Below are 20,463 nucleotides of genomic sequence, written 5' to 3'. Positions count from 1 at the left end.
TTTGTGAAGTAGTTTTCTCAAATCCTTTTTCTAATTTTGATCTTTTTACTGATTCTCCAGCCCTGAATGCAGTAATGACCCTGTGCAACATTATGAAAAATACCATTGTAGTGTTCAAATAAATATGAAGGAAACTTGTATCACTTTAAAGTAATCACTGATTTAAGACTTTAGTTTGTTTATGCTGTGAAAAATTCAAAACCCATTTCAATAATGAGTGCAATTTTTATTAAATGTAAATCAAGTTGTTTGTTAATAAAAGTGGCATCACAATGATAATAATCTGCATAACTCAATATAGATGAGCTAAGGTAAAATCTCTCCTTAACTGTGTTATCACTATTATATCTATACATTGTATTTTGTATAATCTTTTAATATATTATAATCAGTAGGATTATGAGGGCACTTTGCCCATTAAATGTTTTTTCGAATTTTTGTCAGGTTTCAATAATATAATATAGCATTTAGGAATAAAGATGCAAAATAACAATCCATATGTGGATGCTAAAATAGCAAAAATCTCAACAGCCACAGTGAATTTTCCAGGTGAACTGACATAAGCTGGAATAAAAGCGATCCATACAGCACAGAATATGAGCATACTGAATGTGATGAATTTAGCTTCATTGAAGTTATCGGGTAGTTTCCGAGCCAGGAAAGCTAAAAAGAAACACAGAATAGCAAGGAGTCCAATATAACCCAACACAGCCCAGAAACCTACAGCTGAGCCCACGTTACACTCTAATATGATCTTTTCTTTGAAGTATTTTAAATTTTTAAAGGGAAAAGGAGGAGATATTGTAAGCCAAAGCACACAGATAAGAACTTGTATAAGTGTGAAAGCAAGAACACTGAGTCTTTGTTGAGGAGGCCCAAACCATTTCATGACATTACTTCCTGGAAGTGTAGCCTTGAATGCCATTAACACCACTATTGTTTTCCCCAGAACACAGGAGATACAGAGGACAAAAGTGATCCCAAACACTGTGTGACGCAACATACAGGACCACTCAGAGGGTCGACCAATGAAAGTAAGTGAACAGAGAAAACACAACATTAGGGAAAATAGAAGTAGGAAGCTTAATTCAGAATTGTTGGCTTTTACTATTGGAGTGTTTTTATATCTAAAGAATATGACTGCTATTATCATTGTTGTAAATGCACCAACAATAGAAATAGTAGTGAGCAAAATTCCCATGATCTCCTTATAAGACAAATATTCAGTCTCCTTCTCAACACATCCATCCTTTTGTAGATTTGACCAGAAGTCTTCATTGCACCGCAGACATGTTATAGAATCTGGTAATGGATAAAATTAATTAATTTCAGCAATAGCATTTGTTTAAATATATTTATTAAGATGTTTTACCTGTAATGTTGCTGATTTCACCTTCTGTACATGGTATGCAGTCATAACAACATATAGGTTTTCCTTTCTGCACAGCTTTTCTAGTGCCAGGATGACAACTCTCACTGCACACAGACACAGGCACCTGCAACAATTATTGCAGCTTGCTAATTTTACCATTGCCTGTTTATTTGTACAGACTTTTTACATGCAAAATTATAAAGAACATAACAGTTTTATCTTATTAAAGTCGACCACATTTTTTACCTGTGCAGAATTTTTTCCCCATAAAATTGAAGTCATATTCACAGCTAAACGTTCCATCCCGTGAAAAGAGGCATCATAAAGTCCAACAGTAACAAATTCGTAGTGTTGTTTTTTACTTGGTTGCCAGTTTATTATCTCATATTTTGCAACTGGATCTCCGTTCTCGTCAAAGTAAACTTGCTCACCATCTTTGGTTTTGAAACGCACTTTTTTCAGGTGCTTCAGAAACTGATTGAGGTAACAAAATATAAAAAGCCATTAAATATGTAACATCTTTATCTGTGATATATAAATACATATCTTTATATCTATATCTAATAACGTTCTAATCATTAATATTCATTTAAATTAATGTTGTAAATTATGTATTGTTAATTAATAGTTCAGTGTAGCTTATTGTATTTTTATAATATTTTCCATTTCCACATATGGCCTTAAATGAAACTATACTTTACACTGTTATAATATTAAGTTAGTGTTAACATACTGTTGAGGGGTCAGGCTGTTTCTTTGTGGCACATTTATCCTTGCAGCCCAGAAGGTCATGAAGTGTATGAGCAACAGCATACACTCCTTTATACACATTGCTGAAGATGGGCATGAGTGACATGTCTGTGAATAGGTTTTGCACCTGAGAAAGTTCCTCATTGCCTGTACATTCATTTGTGAATGTTGAATCATTCATAGTGGAGTATTTACATTGAAACAAAGCTTCCCAAAGCTCACCGAAAATGGCACTTCCTGATGATTTCAATGGCTTTATATCTAGAATGAATTCTTTTAGACCTGTCACCTGTGTTTTGGGAATAGCCAATCCAATGGCCCCTTGTAAAATATGGTGCTTATCCATACTGGCGATGACTGAATCTGAGATCCAGGCCTCTGTGCCCACCCACTGAAATCCTGTGATGTTGTGTTCAACAAATTTATGCAGCAGAACTTCTAAGTCCCAGTGAGCAAGAAATCCCACAATTACTCGAGAAGACGAGCTTTTAATCTGCTCAATTATTCTCATTACTTTGTCTTCCGGATACGTTCTGAAAAACGGGAGGGAATATTCCAGACAGATGCCCATCTGCTCAGCGACTTTAGTGAAAGTGGCCATTCCACTGTTACCATAATCGTCGTCTGTTCTTAAGGCTCCCACCCAGGTCCAACCAAAGTGTCTCACAAGCTCTGCCAGTGCTCTGCTCTGAACGTAATCACTTGCAATAGTTCGAAGAAATGAGGGATATTTAATTTTATCACTTAGACACTCACAAGTGGCATAATGACTGATCTAGAAGAAAATTTAGATGCTTAATTTAATAAACAGTGAATTTGTATATTTACATTAATGGTGTGCGTCTGTTTTTTTAAATTTAGCATAATTTAGCATAAAACAAGTATTTTTTTACTTAGAAAGAAATATTTTTAGTGATAAACACACATATAATGACATGCATATGTTATGACAGACTATTGTAATTTGGCATATTAAACATACCAATGGAAGTTTAAAAGGTCCAATACTCTTTGTTATTGCCATGCAAGCTGATGAGGTTGTGTCTCCTATGATGGCTTGCACCTCAGATTGCTTTGTGCAGGGTCCTTCAACTGATGTTTTCTCAAACCCATTAGCAAGCGCCATAGCTGCCTTAACCCCAACAGCCACAGAGCCGCACGTGTCGTAGATCTTGTAGCCCAATGAGACCCCCGGCAGCAAAGTGGTGCTGTTGTTAATCTCCTCTATAGCGAAGAGCATTGACTGCACATACTGGAAGTCCCTGAAATTAAGACTGGTTAAATAACCAGAAGAAATCATTTTGAAAAGGCCTCAAATAAAAAAGCTTTAATTTTTTTCACTATTACATATTTTTCAGGTTTTACTCACTTGATGCACTTTAGTGGAGGTGGAGTAACTGTATATGCCAGCTGTCTGACCTCCCAGCTGCTATGGAAGGAAAAAACCCCTCCAAGTACTATGTCTCCATCTTTCCACAGCTGAGGATATGCAGGCTCTCCACGTAGATGACATACAGTCTCATTGGCTTTAGAGAAAGTCATGATGGCCATTACCATATGCAGGAGTGCAACAAGTGGCTCCATTCACCCATTGAATAGATACTATCATAAGTTAGAGGTGTCTCGGCTGCCAAATTATACCTAATAGTAAGATTTTGAGATATTTATGGGTATGAAAGTGTGAGTGATCTATTGGGAAATGACACAGGTGGACCTCACCTGAAGGAGGTGCCGCCCTCTAACATGATCAGAGTATTTTATGTTTGAGGGATAAACAATATTTTAACTCAGTTTGCAAAAAAATTAAAGAAAAAGGAGAGTCCCCACCCTAATAAAAAATCTGTAAGACACTTATCCAAAGCAACTTGCGGTGCATTCAAGCTAGACATTTTATCAATATTTGTGTTCCTTGGTAATTTAACCATGACCTTTATACTAACACAATCCTCAATCAAGTGAGCTACCTCACAGAAATACAGTGTCAACATACCGTATCAACTTCAGTCTGTTCTGCCCACTAAAAGCTAAGTAAATATATAGCTACTGTACGTACAATAGCAACATTTGTACTGGTTTACAGATTACACTATCACTATGAATCATTTACTCACTCTCATGTTGTTACAAACCTGTATATATTTCTTTGTTCAGATAAACACGAAGGAAGATATTTTGAGGAATATTTGTAACCAAATCATTCATGAGCCCCATTCACTTCCATAGTATTCTTTTCTCCTACTATGGAAGCAAAAGTGTCTCATTAGTGGATTGGGTACAAACATTCGTAGAAGTATCTTCCTTCATGTTCATCAGAACAAAGACATTTATACAGGTTTGTAGCAACAGGAGAGTGAGAAAATAATGACAGAATTTTCATTTTTGGGTGAATGATCTTTAACGTGACATCATGTAATTTTTCAACCTTCATAATAAATTTTCAAGACCCTTGTGGTAGTACATCGATTTTATGTAGGTTGAATGACTTGTCTACCATAGCATGACGGGGTCTGTATCACTTTTACTCGTATTTTAAAACTTAGGGTTTCTGGTAGAGCACCAACCAGAGCACCAAAAAAAAAACTACAAAATTCGACTGCTTTACGGCATACGTCACTTCCTCCACACAATTTGTTTTTAACGTGAATTTTGCTGGAGGCTACTTAAGGAGTGTAGAGAGCAGATTACCGTATGTGACTCCGTGGCACAGTTTTAGTGTCACGGACCTATAACACGGGCGACCCGGGTTCGATTCCCCTTTAAGGCAATTTTTTTATATAAACTCTTGATTCATACATAAATGCGATGTTCTTTATAAATGACAGCGATTATCTTGCTTATAGTTCGCTGTATTCAGATGCTGTGTCCACGTATTTACCTTTCTTTTACTGTCTATGGTATTTACATTACAATCCAGGATGCTACAGCAGTCAAACTTGCTCACAGTGTAAAACCAAACCCTATTCATTCACCAATCAGATCCGAGCGTTTCTCTCTTCTCTCTTCCTCATTTGCTGCTTTCCGCTGTCACTCGCGTGACGTATTACAAAGCGGCAGACCTAAACACGGTTTACTTGGATTTGGAGCGACAATTTTCACACAAAAGAGAGGAAAAACGAGTGTCATTGCGGAAAATCCTGGTGGCGAGGGAGAGAGAGACGATGCAACAATATTTCTTTCGAAAAAGGCAGTGAAATATTTCTCGTCGTTTCACAATTGGAAGGCTGCAGCCTCCGGAGGTCAAACATGCAGGCTGCATACGTCATGAAGCCTGGTTTATTAAGGTAAACTGAGCATTACATTCGCAAGTCATAAGCATACTGCAACAATTTACGATTAACTAAGTATAATAGTCAACTGTACAATTGTTAATATTGTGAAATAAGAGAGTCTTGATGACGTATGCAGCTTAGAAATACGACATCCGGAGGCTGCAACCTTCAGATTGAGAAATGGCTTCTGCCACGACGAGTTCTTCATCAGAAAGTTGTAACATGACTGCGTTTCTCCCTGTTGTCTCAAAATGTTGATCGTTTAGCGTTTTAAATGTTTAGTTTTTAGTTTAGTTTTAAGGTTGGCCAGTTCCTTTTCTTTGCGACAGTGCTGCGGCGCTTGTGGCCTCTAGGGGCGCTAGGCGTGAAAAATACATGTCTAGCACCCCCTAGTGGCCAAAAAGTTTCATGGTGTCCCTTAAAACATTAAATATCTCAACACCCTGCCCTAACTGATTATTATAGGTTTTTTGTTGTTGTTGTTGTTATTCAACACTGTTTTAATAAAATGTTACCAAAAAGGTTACTCGCTACAACCGCAGTTAATACAAGTCAGAGGTCTTCTGGCTGAAAATTAAGCTAAATAAAATGACTTCAAAGAATGAGTGGGCATTTGCTTTATCCTAGAAAATGAGTCAATATTATCTCTTTTATTTAAGTGTTTTTTTGTACATTTGCAATTACCATTTTATTTGACATTTTTATTTATACAGTATTTTACCATATTTACACAATTTTTGTAAATAGTACTATTTTAAAGAAAATTCACAGATTTTTACTTTCCCATTATGTGCTTCTTAGAATTCTTCTCTGGTTTAAGTAAAATCACATAGCATTTTGGGAGAAATATGCATAACAGCAACCCAAAACTAGAGGCTAAAATAGCAAATATCTCCACAGCTACAGTAAATTTTCCAGGTGAGCTGACATAAGCTGGAATAAAAGCAACCCATACAGCACAGAATATGAGCATACTGAATGTGATGAATTTAGCTTCATTGAAGTTATCAGGTAGTTTCCGAGCCAGGAAAGCCAGAATAAAGCACAACAGGGCAAGAAATCCTATATAACCTAAAACAGCCCAAAAACCTACAGCTGAGCCCACGTTACACTCTAATATGATCTTTTCTTTGAAGTAATCTAAATTTTTAAAGGGAAAAGGAGGAGATATTGTTAGCCAAAGCACACAGATGAGAACTTGTATAAGTGTAAAGGCGAAAACACTGAGTCTCTGTTGTGCAGGCCCAAACCATTTCATGACATTACTTCCTGGAAGTGTGGCCCTGAATGCCATTAACACCACTATTGTTTTCCCCAGAACACAGGAGATACAGAGGACAAAAGTGATTCCAAATGCTGTGTGGCGCAACATACAGGACCACTCAGAGGGTCGACCAATGAAAGTAAGTGAACAGAGAAAACACAAAGTCAATGAAAAGAGCAGCAGGAAGCTTAACTCTGAGTTGTTGGCTTTTACTATGGGAGTGTTTTTATATCTGAAAAATATGACTGCGATTATCGTGGTTGTAAATGCACCAATAACTGAAATAGTTGTGAGCAAAATTCCCATGATCTCCTCATAAGACAAATATTCTGTCTCCTTCTCAACACATCCATCCTTTTGTAGATTTGACCAGAAGTCTTCATTGCACCGCAGACATGTTATAGAATCTGTTATAAGGTGTAATAACAAATTAAAGCAACAAATAAATATGAGAAAGAATCAAGATGTTTATAATTGCTTCACATTACACTTATAGGTAAATATGCATAGAAATAGCTTTATTTATCGCAAGCTGTTTTAAGTAAGAAATTGATTATCAACTGGTCGTTAAATTATTAGGAAATAATGCACACCCAATGTGGTTATGCGCTACTATGAATTTGATAAGTTAGGGTGAGTTTATCGAAAAATAATGCATATCCGTAGAACATTTCTCAACCAATCAGAATAAAGCATTCCACAGCCCCCTGGTATAAATTCATGTATTGTACCTGTAGTGTTACTGATTTCACCTTCTGTACATGGTATGCAGTCATAACAACATATAGGTTTTCCTTTTTGCACAGCCTTTCTAGTGCCAGGAGGACAACTTGCACTGCACACAGACACGGGCACCTGCAACCCATAGATTTAAACATTTAAAAAAACTGATACATGTATTGCATGTATTGTTGCATTGTTTTATTCAGATACACTACACACACACACACGCGCGTGCGCGCACACACACACACACGCGCGTGCGCGCACGCACACACACACACACACACACACACACACACACACACACACACACACACACACACACACACACACACACTTGCATGCACGCACACAACACACTTACATAATATGCATCATAATCTCACCTTTGTCTTATTGTTTGCCCAAACAATTGCAGCCATATTCACTGACAAGCGATCTTTTACAGAAAAAGATGAATCATAAAGTCCAACAGGGACGAAATCATCATGTTTTATTTTACTTGGTTGCCAGTTTATTATCTCATATTTTGCAATTGGATCTCCATTTTCATCAAAGTAAACTTCCTCACCATCTTTGGTCTTAAATCGTACTTTTTTCAGGTACTTTAAAAACTGAAAGAGTTAATACAATTTTATTATAATATCTAATGATGAATAAACAAATCATACAGGCTCATTCTTAGACTATCCATCAATAAGCATTACTAATTATGTTACATACTATTTGATATATAATTTTTTGTAATGTACAAACACTTTAAAGAAAATATATTTGCAAATGAAGGTACAGTAGAATATGAATATGGTGTTAACGCACTGTTGAGGGGTCAGGCTGTTTCTTTGTGGCACATTTGTCCTTGCAGCCCAGAAGGTCATGAAGTGTATGAGCAACAGCATACACTCCTTTATACACATTGCTGAAGATGGGCATGAGTGACATGTCTGTGAATGTATTTTGCATGTCTGACAGTTTCTCATTACCGGTACATTCAGTTGTGAATGTTGAATCATTCTTAGGGGAGTATTTACAATCAAACAAAGCTTCCCAAAGCTCACTGAAAATGGCACTTCCTGATGATTTCAATGGCTTTATATCTAGAATAAATTCTTTAAGACCTGTTACTTGATTTTTGGGAATAGCCAGACCAATGGCCCCTTGTAAAATATGGTGCTTATCCATACTGGCGATGACTGAATCTGAGATCCAGCTTTCTGTGCCCACCCACTGAAATCCTGTAATGTTGTGTTCAATAAGTTTATGCAACAGAAACTCCAAATCCCAGTGCACAAGAAATCCCACAATTACTCGAGAAGTAGAGCTTTTAATATGCTCAATTATTCTCAGTACTTTATCTTCAGCGTAGGTTCTGTAAATTGGTAGGGAATATTCCAGACAGATGCCCATCTGCTCAGCGACTTTAGTGAAAGTGGCCATTCCACTGTTACCATAATCATCATCTGACCTGATGGCTCCCACCCAGGTCCAACCAAACTGTCTTACAAGCTCTGCCAGTGCTCTGCTTTGATAATAATCACTTGCAATAGTTCGAAGAAATGAAGGATATTTAATTTTGTCACTGAGACACTCACAAGTGGCATAATGACTGATCTAGAAGAAAATTGAGATGTTTTTTGTAATTAAGATTAAGATCCATTTAGTCCTCCTAATGCATTTAGTATAGTTACATGTATTGGATTCAAGAACACACATATGATGACGTGCATATGTTATTACAGACTATTGAAATTTGGCATATTAAACATACCAATGGAATCTTTAGTGGTCCAATACTCTTTGTTATTACTATGCAAGCTGATGAGCTTGTATCTCCTATGATGGCTTGCACCTCAGATGGCTTTGTGCAGGGTCCTTCAACTGATGTTTTCTCAAACCCATTAGCAAGCGCCATAGCTGCTTGAACCCCCACAGCCAAAGAGCCGCATGTGTCGTAGATCTTGTAGCCCAATGAGACCCCCGGCAGCAAAGTGGTGCTGTTGTTAATCTCCTCTATAGCGAAGAGCATTGACTGCGCATACTGGAAGTCTCTGAAATTAAGACTGGTTAAAAGAACAAAAAACATTAACAAAATCCTAAATAATAATCAGACGAAACTTAAAAATATCATAAAAATGTTCAATAAAGTACTTGAATACAGTCTAAAAACTAGATTTTACTCACTTGATGCACTTTAGTGGAGGTGGAGTAACTGTATATGCCAGCTGTCTGACCTCCCAGCTGCTATGGAAGGAAAAAACCCCTCCAAGTACTATGTCTCCATCTTTCCCTAACTTAGGGTAGGTAGGCTCTCCACGCAGATGACATACAGTCTCATTGGCTTTAGAGAAAGTCATGATGGCCATTACCATATGCAGGAGTGCAACGAGTGGCTCCATTTACCTGTTCAATATATATACTGTCAATGTAAGAGATGTGTCAGTTAATAGTAAAATTTTGCTGTATTTATAGAGGTGACAGTGGCCATAATCTTTTGGGAAACGACACAGGTGGACCTTGTTTGAAGGAGGTGCAACATTTGGATGCGAGTCATTGTATTTTTTAACATGTATTTCTTTTATATATTGCTAGACAAAGTTCATATAAACGGAATGCAGGAATCAATACGTGTTGTTCAATATTTTAGTTGCATTGTTTTTTATTTAATACAGGAAGGGGACTTGACAACTAGGCGTTGATTGAGTGAGACGGTGAAGAAACAGCATGAAGCAACAGGCCAAAATGTCCATCTTTATGCATGTAGACAAATAATTACAATGTTTGGCACCTACAATTTAAGTGTCAACAAAAATCATGTATGTAATTTGGTAATAAGATTTGTTAATTTTTTTTTGTTGATAATGATCCCAGTCAAATATGAGAAAGATTTGAGATATTTAAGATATTTTTTTACAGTTCAGTTCTTTTTTAAAGGTGCAATTTGTAAATTTTGTTGTTGCGAATTGCTACCAACGGGTCAATCCACCCCCCTCCCCCCTTGAAGCAAATAGGAAAGCTACAGTGGCCTACACAGGACAAAGATGTCATCGTCTGAGGAAGTGAAGAGTAGCCACTCAAGTGATGAGACGTGTCAAAACACGTTCTCTAGAGCAGTTTGTCTGTATTGTAGAAACATGGTGGCACAAAATGGCGACTTCCATGTAAGTGGACCCGCCATGTATGTAGATAGAAATGGCTCATTCTAAGGTAAAAAAAAACATAACGGTTTATTATGTAAGGTATTTATACACCACTGAAAACATTGTTATGTTTATTATATTGCATTTTCTGTCAATATTGCATTTCTTCTCAAATTTAAACTTTGCACCTTTAATGATCAAAGGCATAAACAGAACCTTCAAAAACTGATCATTATAGTGGGTATTCTGCCGTCTTTGGATAAAGTATTTTTTACATTTAAAAAAAAATTCTGGGGTGTTTATATATGTTAATATATGGACATACTTAACCCCTGGGTTTAAAATACCTTATGGTGGTCTGTTTCTCAGGGTTTGTTTGCAGTTTACATAACCATTAATTTAAATAACTTAGTATTTTCTAGAGTATAGATTGTTTTTATTATTATATTATTATTTATATTTCACCAGTGATGTCAAATGGTGATGTCACCAAACCGTTCATGTTTCTGGTAAATATATATTTTATGTTTAATATATCTTACATTTACAGCCTCACTTCTTTTTGCCATCTTTAGCATCATATTTCTTAATAAAACATTATACACGTAGAGTTTAGTGAACAATTTAATAGCATTTATTAATATTTTTGGATAAACATTAGGTGGGTGATACAAAATAAGAATAAGTTAAAAAAATTATATATTTTTGGACAAAACTGACAATGATGATGAATCCAGTCAATCAGAAATTTAATCAGTTAATTGAATATAACATCTTATTTTTAAACTACTCAGTTCAAAGGAAGTATTCAGAAGTAATGTACATGCGTTATACAGTATGTCCATTTTTGAAAGAAATTATTTTAAAAATATTTATTTATTTATGCACAAATTATTAGCAAAAGCAATGTTACACCAGCCTTTAAAACTGATGCCTAAATAAATAGTTTATTGTTGAGATTTAATAGCGGTGGTGTCATAGACCAAAACATGTTATTCAGTTAACTTTTGAAGGCGCTTTACACATCAAACGTTTTTTAGAGTTCATCTCTGGTTTGAATAAGATTATGTAGCATTTGGGAATAAATATACAAAATAACATCCCATAACTGGAGGCCAAAATAGCAAATATCTCAACAGCTACAGTAAATTTTCCAGGTGAACTGACATAAGCTGGGATAAATGCTATCCACACAGCACAGAATATGAGCATACTGAATGTGATGAATTTAGCTTCATTGAAATTATCAGGCAGCGTCCGAGCCAGAAAAGCCAGAATGAAGCACAATATGGCTAATAGGCCAATATAACCCAGCACAGCCCAGAAACCTACGGGTGAGCCTGAATTACACTCAAGAATTATTTTATCATTATAATGATTCATGTTTTTGTAAGGAAATGGTGGTGATGTTGTTAACCAAAGCACGCAAATAAGCACTTGTATGAGAGTAAAAGCAAGAACACTGAGTCTCTGCTGAAGAGGCCCAAACCATTTCATGACATTACTTCCTGGAAGTGTGGCCTTGAATGCCATTAACACCACTATTGTTTTCCCCAGAACACAGGAGATACAGAGGACAAAAGTGATCCCAAACGCTGTGTGACGCAACATACAGGACCACTCGGTGGGGCGACCAATGAAAGTAAGTGAACAGAGAAAACACAGAGTCAATGAGAAGAGCAGCAGAAAGCTCAGCTCGGAGTTATTGGCTTTTACTATGGGAGTATGTCTGTGGCAGAAGAAAATCAGCCCTGTTGTGATTGTGAGACATCCTCCACACAAAGAAAAGGTCACTAGTATATTACCCATTACTTCATTAAAAGACAAGAATTCAATGTTTTTAAGTTCACATCGAGTTCTGTTTCCATTTGAGTTGTACTCAAGAGGGCAAGGCAGACATGTTACTGCATCTGAAAGCATAAACAAATTACAAAGAGAGAATAGCATCATTTTAACACAACGTAACATCACGCAGATTTTCAGCTGACCACACAGAAACATGAGAAGTATCACTGTTAATATTAGAGGCCTTGTCATCTCACTTGTGTTGTTGCTAAATTCTCCATCTGCACACGGTATGCAGTCAAAGCAGCAGATGGGTTTTCCTTTAACAAAGGCCCTGCTGGTGCCTGGAGGGCAAGATTCACTACACACAGACTGGGGGACCTAAAACATACACAAGCACTGTTAGGAAAGCATTGTATGTTTACACTAGCTAATCATGAATTATTTTCTCATTAGCTTACATTTTTCTGATTTCCTGCCCATACTGCACTGATCTCATCTTTTATTCTAATCTGTTGTCCATCGGGCCAAGATGCATCATATAGTCCAATGGCTTCAAATATTATCATTCCTTCATCATTCATTTGCCAATTAACCAGAGCATAACGTGCAGCTGGATCACCACTTGCATCAAAGTTAACATTTTCCCCATTTTTGCTTGTAAAGTTCACCTGGGTCAGGTAATGCAGCACCTGGATAAACAGTGGTGTTTGTTATACACACATCACAGCAGTTTAGAATTACAGATGATTACAGACTTAAGTTCATTCACACCTGCCAAGGCTGTATTTTTCCTTTTTCTGCACATGTTTTGTTAGGAAATGGCCCCATTCCTTTCTTACATGCAAGTAGTCCTTTTATAGCATGAGCGACTGCATATACTGCTTTGTAGACGTTGTTGAAAAAGCTGGAATCTGACACATCTGTAAAACGTGTGTATGTATTCGCTAGGGACTCCTCTTTATTGCACATTTTGGAGATACTTTGTGCAGTTGAGTTTAAAGTGCACTGAAACACATTTTCCCATAGCTCAACCAGTCCTGTATTACCTGGTCTCAAAGAGGGACGGCTACTTTCAATAAACTCCCTCAATCCAGGTATATATGCATTGGGCACAGCAAAGCCAACTGCCCCTTTGAGCACAGCATAGTTTATCTGGGTTGCTACATATCTATATGTGATCCAGCCCTCACTTCCAACCCACTGAAAGCCAGTTACATTTTGGTAATAAAGCTCTTTTATCAGAATGTCCAGATCGTTGCCGTCCGCAAAAGCTACTATGACTTTAGATGTGGACTTTTTGATTAAATCTACAACTTCCAAAAACTTTTCTCTTGGATCAGTTCTGTAAATAGCCACTGAGTATTCGACGCAGACGCCCTCGTTCTCGGCCGCTTCTAGAAAAGTGGCCATGCCGTTGTTGCCGTAGTCACCTCTGCTTCTCACAGCCCCAACCCAGGTCCAACCAAAATACTTGACTAGTTTAGCAAGCGCTCTGCTCTGGTAGTGATCACTAGGAATAGTCCTGAAGAAAGAGGGATATTGCTGTCTATTACTGAGACATGCACAGGTTGCTGAATGGCTTAGCTGAAACAAAGACAAAAATATCATTTAGTTTTTACATTTTATACACCTCTAATACAAGTTCAATGCACATTTGTAAAACATCAGCTCATAAGCAGAGAAAGTTAAAGAAAGTGTGTCAGATAAGAGAGCATGTGCAGTGATGTACAGCTAGATGACTGTATAGACTCAACACAGTACAATTAGCACGTACACACTTTAATGAGCAAACCATAATGAATTGTATCTGTATGCACATGTACTGTACATCAATACCACAAAACCTAAACACAACAAGCTATTTCTGCCCTCTTGAACATAACAAGCTTTATAATGCTTCAGATTAAGCTATTTTACTTACCATTCAATGTAAAAACATTACACCCAGTCTTGACTATATACTTACCACAGGTATTTTAAATGGACCCATGGTCCTTGCAATGTCTATAGTAGATGTGGATGTAGTATCCCCAATCACAGCTAGTACAGTAGCCGGACTTTCACAGCTCTTTTCTGACTCTATTTGCCCATTCATTAGAGCTAGTGATGCTCTAACAGAGAGAGGAATGCTTGGGCAAGAGCCATAGATGCGGTATCCAAGTGTAAAGCCAGGAAGAAGGTCTGTGCTGTTGTTTATTTCCTCAATTGCAAAAATCATTGTTATGGCATACAGCAGCTCTCCAAGATCAAGTCTGAAAACCAGTATGTCAGAGAGATGTTTTGTTCCAGCATAGATCTTTTTGGCAGTAATGTTTTTGTCACATTATATTAAAATTATATTATTATAATGTAATAATAATATAAAATTATTATATTATTATAATTATATATATATTTTAATAAGTTTAGCTTACCAAGTAAAATAAAATAAAAATTATATAAAGAGGGTTTTGTTGTCACCATCTTACCCGTAACACCTGCTGTTTCCCGGATTGCTCAAGAGTGTTGGATTTACATCAGCTGGATTTTGGTGAAATGAAAAAATGCCCCCAATAAAGGCATCACCCTCTTTTGAGAAATAAAGAAGTTCATCTGTTCCATAAGCTGTACAGTTAGGTTGTGCAGCAGTTACAGTAAATGGGATAATCATCAAAATGGTTGCAAGAACCGGCATGACTCTGCAGTATGTAGCTTCTTGCTGAAGCTGAGGCTGTCTCCTGGTTTATATGTATAGCCTGAATGTGCCAGCATTAGGCCATAATGCATAATGACTTTAGCCAATAATGAAAGCAGTTAAAATGAGTGACAGAAAAACAGTGCAATTGTCTTTGTTGTTATGTTTGGATTGGGTCCAATCAGACGACTCTTTAGGTCTAGACCTCCTTATTCACTAAACACAGAAGATCTTTAGAAGCTCTTTATAATGAATTTTATTGCAATTGAGGCTATCCAGACAGGATCCGATAGATAGATACGTTTGGAAAAATAAGTCCACAAGTTTACAACGATTGGTAAAACAGCTGTTGGAAAGCATCCTTTGCAGCAATTTTTGTGTGAGCATATCAAACACCCCTGACCACTCGGTGAGTTTCACGTCTTTCTAAACAAAAGTTTAATGCATTTTCGGAAGGATTGTTCCAGTGCACCTATAGGCCCATTGTAGAGGTGGGAGGTGATAGAACAAACACCCGAAAATTCTTGGGACAGCATCATATGTCCAAATTTCAGTCAAAACCGTTCTATTTCATTATAAACAATCTGAAAACAGGGCTTTAAGTGTAAAATACTGAACTTGTCCTTTAATTTAAAAAATCTAGCACGGACATATCTTAACATATCAGTGCCATTGTTGTGTCTCATTGTTGTGTCTCACACTAGTATTGTTTTTTGTAAGGTATGTTTGCAAAAACGACTTAAATGTCCTAATATAACTATTGGCTACACTCTCAGAAATAAAGGTACAAAAGTTGTCACTGGGACAGTACCCTTTCAAAAAGGTAAACCTTTGCACCCAAGGAGTGCATATTAGTACTTTGAACTGCCAAAATGTACCTTTAAAGGTACATATTTGTACCTAAATGGTACATATTAGGACCTTTTTTAAAGGGTACTGCCCCAGTGACAGCTCCGTTCCTTTATTTTTGACAGTGTAGTCCTGGATTAATCTAAACCCTGTCCGGTAAAACTGCTCCAATATCTTTATAAATGCATTTTAGAAATATATTATTAATACAGTTTGGGGCGGTTTCCCAGACAGGGTTTATCCTAGTCAAAGACTAAAGTCCATGTTTGAGCTACCTTAATTTAAAGGCAAACACCCCCGTTTTTCAATATTTTACTGTTCTTACCTCAGTTTAGATGAATTAAACATGCCTATCTTTTTTTAATGCGTGCACTTCATCTTTGCACAGCGTGTCGTGAATGTGTTAGCATAGCCTAGCTCCATTCATTCCTTAGGATCCAAACAGAGACGAATTTAGAAGCCACAAACACTTCCATGTTTTCCCTATTAAAAGATTGTTACTGTTTTAGGCAGATAAAAATGAGAACTACATTGTATGACAGAAAAACACAACATCATCATTCCTGACTTGGAAGTTTGAGCGAGAGTGGGGAGTTCACAGGAGTGATGATGTTACTGCGCCAGAGGTCAAAGTGCTGCAAACTAAGTGCTCTTCCTCCATATAATATAAGTCTCATTTTAATCAGTTAAAAAAAATCACAACAACTTATTTTGTGCCACCAACATACTTGTGTAGCTACTCATGTAACACTTTTTAAATAGGGAAACATGGAAGTGTTTGGTGGCTTCTAAATGCATTCCTGTTTGGATCCCAAGGAATGAATGGGGCAAGGCTAAATGCTAACACATTCACGACGAGCCGTGCAAAGTAGTGTTGTAGTCAAGACCACCTACTGTAAACCGAGACCAAGTCATGACCAAGACAGGCCGAGACCGAGACAAGACCAAGACTTTCGAGTCGAGACCAAGTCAAGACCAAGACAAGACCAAGACCAAATCAAGTCACTGCATTAAGGCTATGTTTACATTAATGCATTTATCCTTTAAAACGCGTTACTTTTGCTACGTTTACGCCTTTCATTTACACTACATCACCGTTTTTGACCCTCATAAATGGATTCGTTCGCAAACGCTGAAGACCCTGTTTTAGTTTGAGAACTCAGACGTTGCTCTGAGTGTAAATGAACGTAGACGGAGTCTTATGTAAACGAACAGCTGATATTAACGTGACAGCGCATCATTTTCAAAGTAAAAATTATTTTATTCATGTAAATGTTGGTTTGCAACGGAGGTTTTGCCAAAAATAGTAAACATCTACCAACCAGCTATTATAAACGCTATATCGGATTGTTTTAACATGTATCCTTATAGATAATGTCTGTTTTATATTAATGTTTGAGTATTGTTGGGTTTGAGTATTGTTGTAATGTGTTTATGTTTTGTTTAAATTTAGTTAGCTCACGAAAGATAGACTGTAATTTTAAACGCCATATAGGCGTTGCAAAGGCCAATATGAAGGGAGAATTGTAATGGGTCAGACATTATTTTCCAGTTTAATGTAAGTTTTGTTTGCTACTTTAAAATGAATTTCGTTTCAGATAATTTGTCTCTTAATTTTAATCGATGTTTTGTTGATAAGTTTTGTTAATATAAATTAATAAAAACAATAAACTCATCGTCATTAATATATAATGCTCGTTCAGGCGTTGCGCTTTTAGCTATTTCTGTGTTGCTAGCGGAGGACGTGCACGGACCTCGAACACTTTTAAAAATTAATGCAAGAAGCATTTCTGGTAGACTAAAGCAATACTTCACCTCTTACTATGTTTGATTGAAGTTTGCATTTGCTGAAATGTATTTTTGCTTCAAGTTCGCTACTGTTTAGTACTGTTCACTTGAATGCTTTCTTTTTAAATCATAAAGACCTTTCTGTTTAGTTATAAATCAAAATTAACCTATTAATCATATTAATATGTTGTAGGGGGGAGCTAGAACAGTATAAGACTTTCCCAAACACATTTTTATAGGTTCAAAAATAGTGTCTGTTATAGTTGCCAGCAAAGGACCCAGGTATGAATTTTTGTCAATATCGCACACCCCTAGGCTGCATAAACGTGCAAAGGTAAACTATTATTAGAGTAATAAGTTATTTTACACTTTTATGCGCATGCCCAGTTACATGATTGGACATGTTTCATGCATTTATGGTGTGGATGAAGATTCTTTTTAAAATGCCAGTATAAACGAGGATCGTTTTTATTTTAAAATGCCGTTTTAAAACGCAAATGCTCTAATATAAACAGGGCCTAAGATAAATAGTGGAAAATACATAATGATTAGGCACTTCTTGTCTGTGTGTGTGTGTGTGTGTGTGTGTGTGTGTGTGCACTTACTTATGTCACTTTTGGGGACATTCACCAGAGTACACACCAGTAAACTGAGGACCACCTTGACAATTTAGGACTTTTTTGATGTCCTCATTTGTTTGACTATATAATGGCATTCAGCATGTCCTAAAATGGTGTCCTAACTTAAAATCTCACTTGTCCCAAAAATGCACTTTTACATGATTTGTGTACTCAAAGTGTGTATGCCCCCCCACTAATTTGTGTATAATGCAGCGCCCTCTAGGAGAACTGCACTTCCTGAAAGATACACACTCGGGAGATTCTGACCAATCACAGGCCAGGAAGATTAGGGCCCCATATCGCCCCAATCGGCCATTAAATGAACTGCACATTTTAAATATAATGATAATCTGACCAATCAGAGGCCAAATACGCGATCAGTAGAGATTGCGGAAGATATTATATGAAAGAATGGACACATTATTTACAGTTGTTTAAAATAAACCCTATCAATTTAAAACAGACTAACCTGTATTAAGAATCAGGATCTCTTATGATGTGTTTCTCAACTTTGCATCGTATACTCGGTTTCTCTGTCGCGTCTGTGTAAAGATCCCGTGCAGCCTCTCCCTCGACTCACTCATCGAGTGACTGACAGGACCCGCGGTACAGTAATGCAGGCAGCACGTGTGTTTGTGCTGCGCAGATCGATCGGTTTGTGACATCACAGTTTTGCGAAAGCGATTCAAAAGCACACTCAACCGTCTGTGCTCGCGGTAGTTTGACTTCATAGTCGGACCAATATGCGCAGCGCTGTATAAAATCGATAACAGTTGTTTATTAATGGTGCAGGAACAGTTTAATACAGGGGAGACGGACATTAGGCTTTAAAGGAAACATTTCTTTCTAAAAGTAAAGTGGTATGTTTACATTTAATGCAGTAGGTGTCATTACAATGTTTTTGTTTATTTAATTAAATATATATGACACAACGCTTACGAAAATGAACCATGGTTTTACTACAGTTAAACAAAAACAAATAGTAAACCATGGTAACCACAAAATAACCATGGTTGTTGATAACCAAAAACTATAATTGGTTAGTGTAGTAAAACCATGCTTTTGCTGATAGTAATCATTACCCCAAAAAACATGATTAATACACTTTTAACACAATAAAACCATGGTTAATTTTCGTAAGGATAATATGTTAAAACATGAGGAATTGTGTGCTTTTTGTTGCAGTTTGATTGGTTTGAATATTTTTTCCTTCTTTATGTTTAATTTGAATAAAATCGATCTCTGACCATTCTGTTTAATTCAGATGGCTAAGCAGACTGTAGCCCAATCCCCACTCCACACAGTAAGCACAGCAAACATCACCTCATGGCATCAGATAGTGATTTATAATATAATCATAGAAACAATCATAATCCTCATGCCATATTTCATCATTAATCATTATATTCAGTTTCTAGAATAAGAATAAATGTGTATTTTCAGTTTATTAACTAAAAGCTCTAAAAACAATCACAAATCAAGATGAAGTTTATATGATTTTTATAATTATATAGCTGGAATTCAAAAGTTAGCAGTTTGTCAGTCAGTGATTTCATGCTTTCCACCACGTCACATCAGACTTTACAACACATATACAATTCTCATTCAGAAATAAAGTCATAGGCTATAAGCTGTTTGTTAGAGAACTGTATCATTTAATTTAAAAGGTGCAGTCCACTGAAGTAAAGTTAGCAGTTTGTCAGTCAGTGATTTCTCACATGTCTGAGCACCCTTCCCCCGACATCACAGTAGCACATCAGACTTTACAACACATATACAATTCTCATTCAGAAATAAAGTCATATAAGCCAGCTGTTTGTTTAGAGAACTGTATCATTTAATTTAAAAGGTGCAGTCCTCTGAAGTAAAGTTAGCAGTTTGTCAGTCAGTGATTTTAAGCCTCACATGTCTAAACGCCCTTCCCCCGACATCACAGTAGCACATCAGACTTTACAACACATATACAATTCTCATTCAGAAATAAAGTCATATAAGCCAGCTGTTTGTTTAGAGAACTGTATCATTTAATTTAAAAGGTGCAGTCCTCTGAAGTAAAGTTAGTAGTTTGTCAGTCAGTGATTTTAAGCCTCACATGTCTAAACGCCCTTCCCCCGACATCACAGTAGCACATCAGACTTTACAACACATATACAATTCTCATTCAGAAATAAAGTCATATAAGCTGTTTGTTTAGAGAACTGTATCATTTAATTTAAAAGGTGCAGTCCT

General features: G+C 36.7%; 3 protein-coding genes across 3 annotated transcripts; all 3 read right to left on the bottom strand.

Annotated features, from left to right (window-relative positions):
* Window positions 1–272: 272 nt before the first annotated feature.
* On the bottom strand, window positions 273–3,706 carry LOC129419258 (extracellular calcium-sensing receptor). The gene is made up of 6 exons (XM_055174347.2): window positions 3,492–3,706; window positions 3,105–3,396; window positions 2,106–2,897; window positions 1,619–1,846; window positions 1,373–1,496; window positions 273–1,302 (listed from the first exon to the last, which is right to left on the bottom strand). The coding sequence occupies exons 1-6, from the start codon at window positions 3,704–3,706 to the stop codon at window positions 398–400; spliced, it is 2,556 nt and encodes an 851-aa protein (XP_055030322.2). The 3' UTR covers window positions 273–397.
* Window positions 3,707–6,166: 2,460 nt separating this feature from the next.
* Window positions 6,167–9,774, bottom strand: LOC129419257 (extracellular calcium-sensing receptor-like). Its single transcript, XM_055174346.2, has 6 exons — window positions 9,560–9,774; window positions 9,147–9,438; window positions 8,198–8,989; window positions 7,765–7,992; window positions 7,387–7,510; window positions 6,167–7,062 (listed from the first exon to the last, which is right to left on the bottom strand). Exons 1-6 carry the CDS (start codon window positions 9,772–9,774, stop codon window positions 6,167–6,169), a joined length of 2,547 nt encoding a protein of 848 aa, XP_055030321.2.
* A 1,680-nt stretch (window positions 9,775–11,454) lies between these two features.
* Window positions 11,455–14,977, bottom strand: LOC129419256 (extracellular calcium-sensing receptor). The gene is given in 8 exon segments (XM_055174345.2): window positions 11,455–12,241; window positions 12,243–12,318; window positions 12,321–12,425; window positions 12,558–12,681; window positions 12,762–12,992; window positions 13,075–13,887; window positions 14,270–14,555; window positions 14,772–14,977. Coding segments are annotated over 8 exon segments (2,571 nt in total). The 3' UTR covers window positions 11,455–11,511.
* Between the last annotated feature and the right edge of the window lie 5,486 nt (window positions 14,978–20,463).

Source organism: Misgurnus anguillicaudatus, chromosome 15 (genome assembly GCF_027580225.2).
Source record: "Misgurnus anguillicaudatus chromosome 15, ASM2758022v2, whole genome shotgun sequence".
NCBI lineage: Eukaryota > Metazoa > Chordata > Actinopteri > Cypriniformes > Cobitidae > Misgurnus > Misgurnus anguillicaudatus.
Note: the sequence above shows the minus strand (reverse complement) of the source record. Positions and strands in the feature narration are given on the sequence as shown.

Bases quoted from the DNA above. Each gene is read 5' to 3' on its own strand.
- LOC129419257 (XM_055174346.2), bottom strand. From the start codon at position 9,774: ATGGAGCCACTCGTTGCACTCCTGCATATGGTAATGGCCATCATGACT. The intron at 7,993-8,197 runs GTGCGTTAACAC...TAACTCTTTCAG, and splicing joins AACAGCCTGACCCCTCAACA to TTTTTAAAGTACCTGAAAAA. The intron at 7,063-7,386 runs GTACAATACATG...ACCTTATAACAG, and splicing joins TGAAATCAGTAACACTACAG to ATTCTATAACATGTCTGCGG.
- LOC129419258 (XM_055174347.2), bottom strand. From the start codon at position 3,706: ATGGAGCCACTTGTTGCACTCCTGCATATGGTAATGGCCATCATGACT. The intron at 3,397-3,491 runs GTGAGTAAAACC...TTATTTAACCAG, and splicing joins CCTCCACTAAAGTGCATCAA to TCTTAATTTCAGGGACTTCC. The intron at 2,898-3,104 runs GTATGTTTAATA...ATTTTCTTCTAG, and splicing joins GACCTTTTAAACTTCCATTG to ATCAGTCATTATGCCACTTG.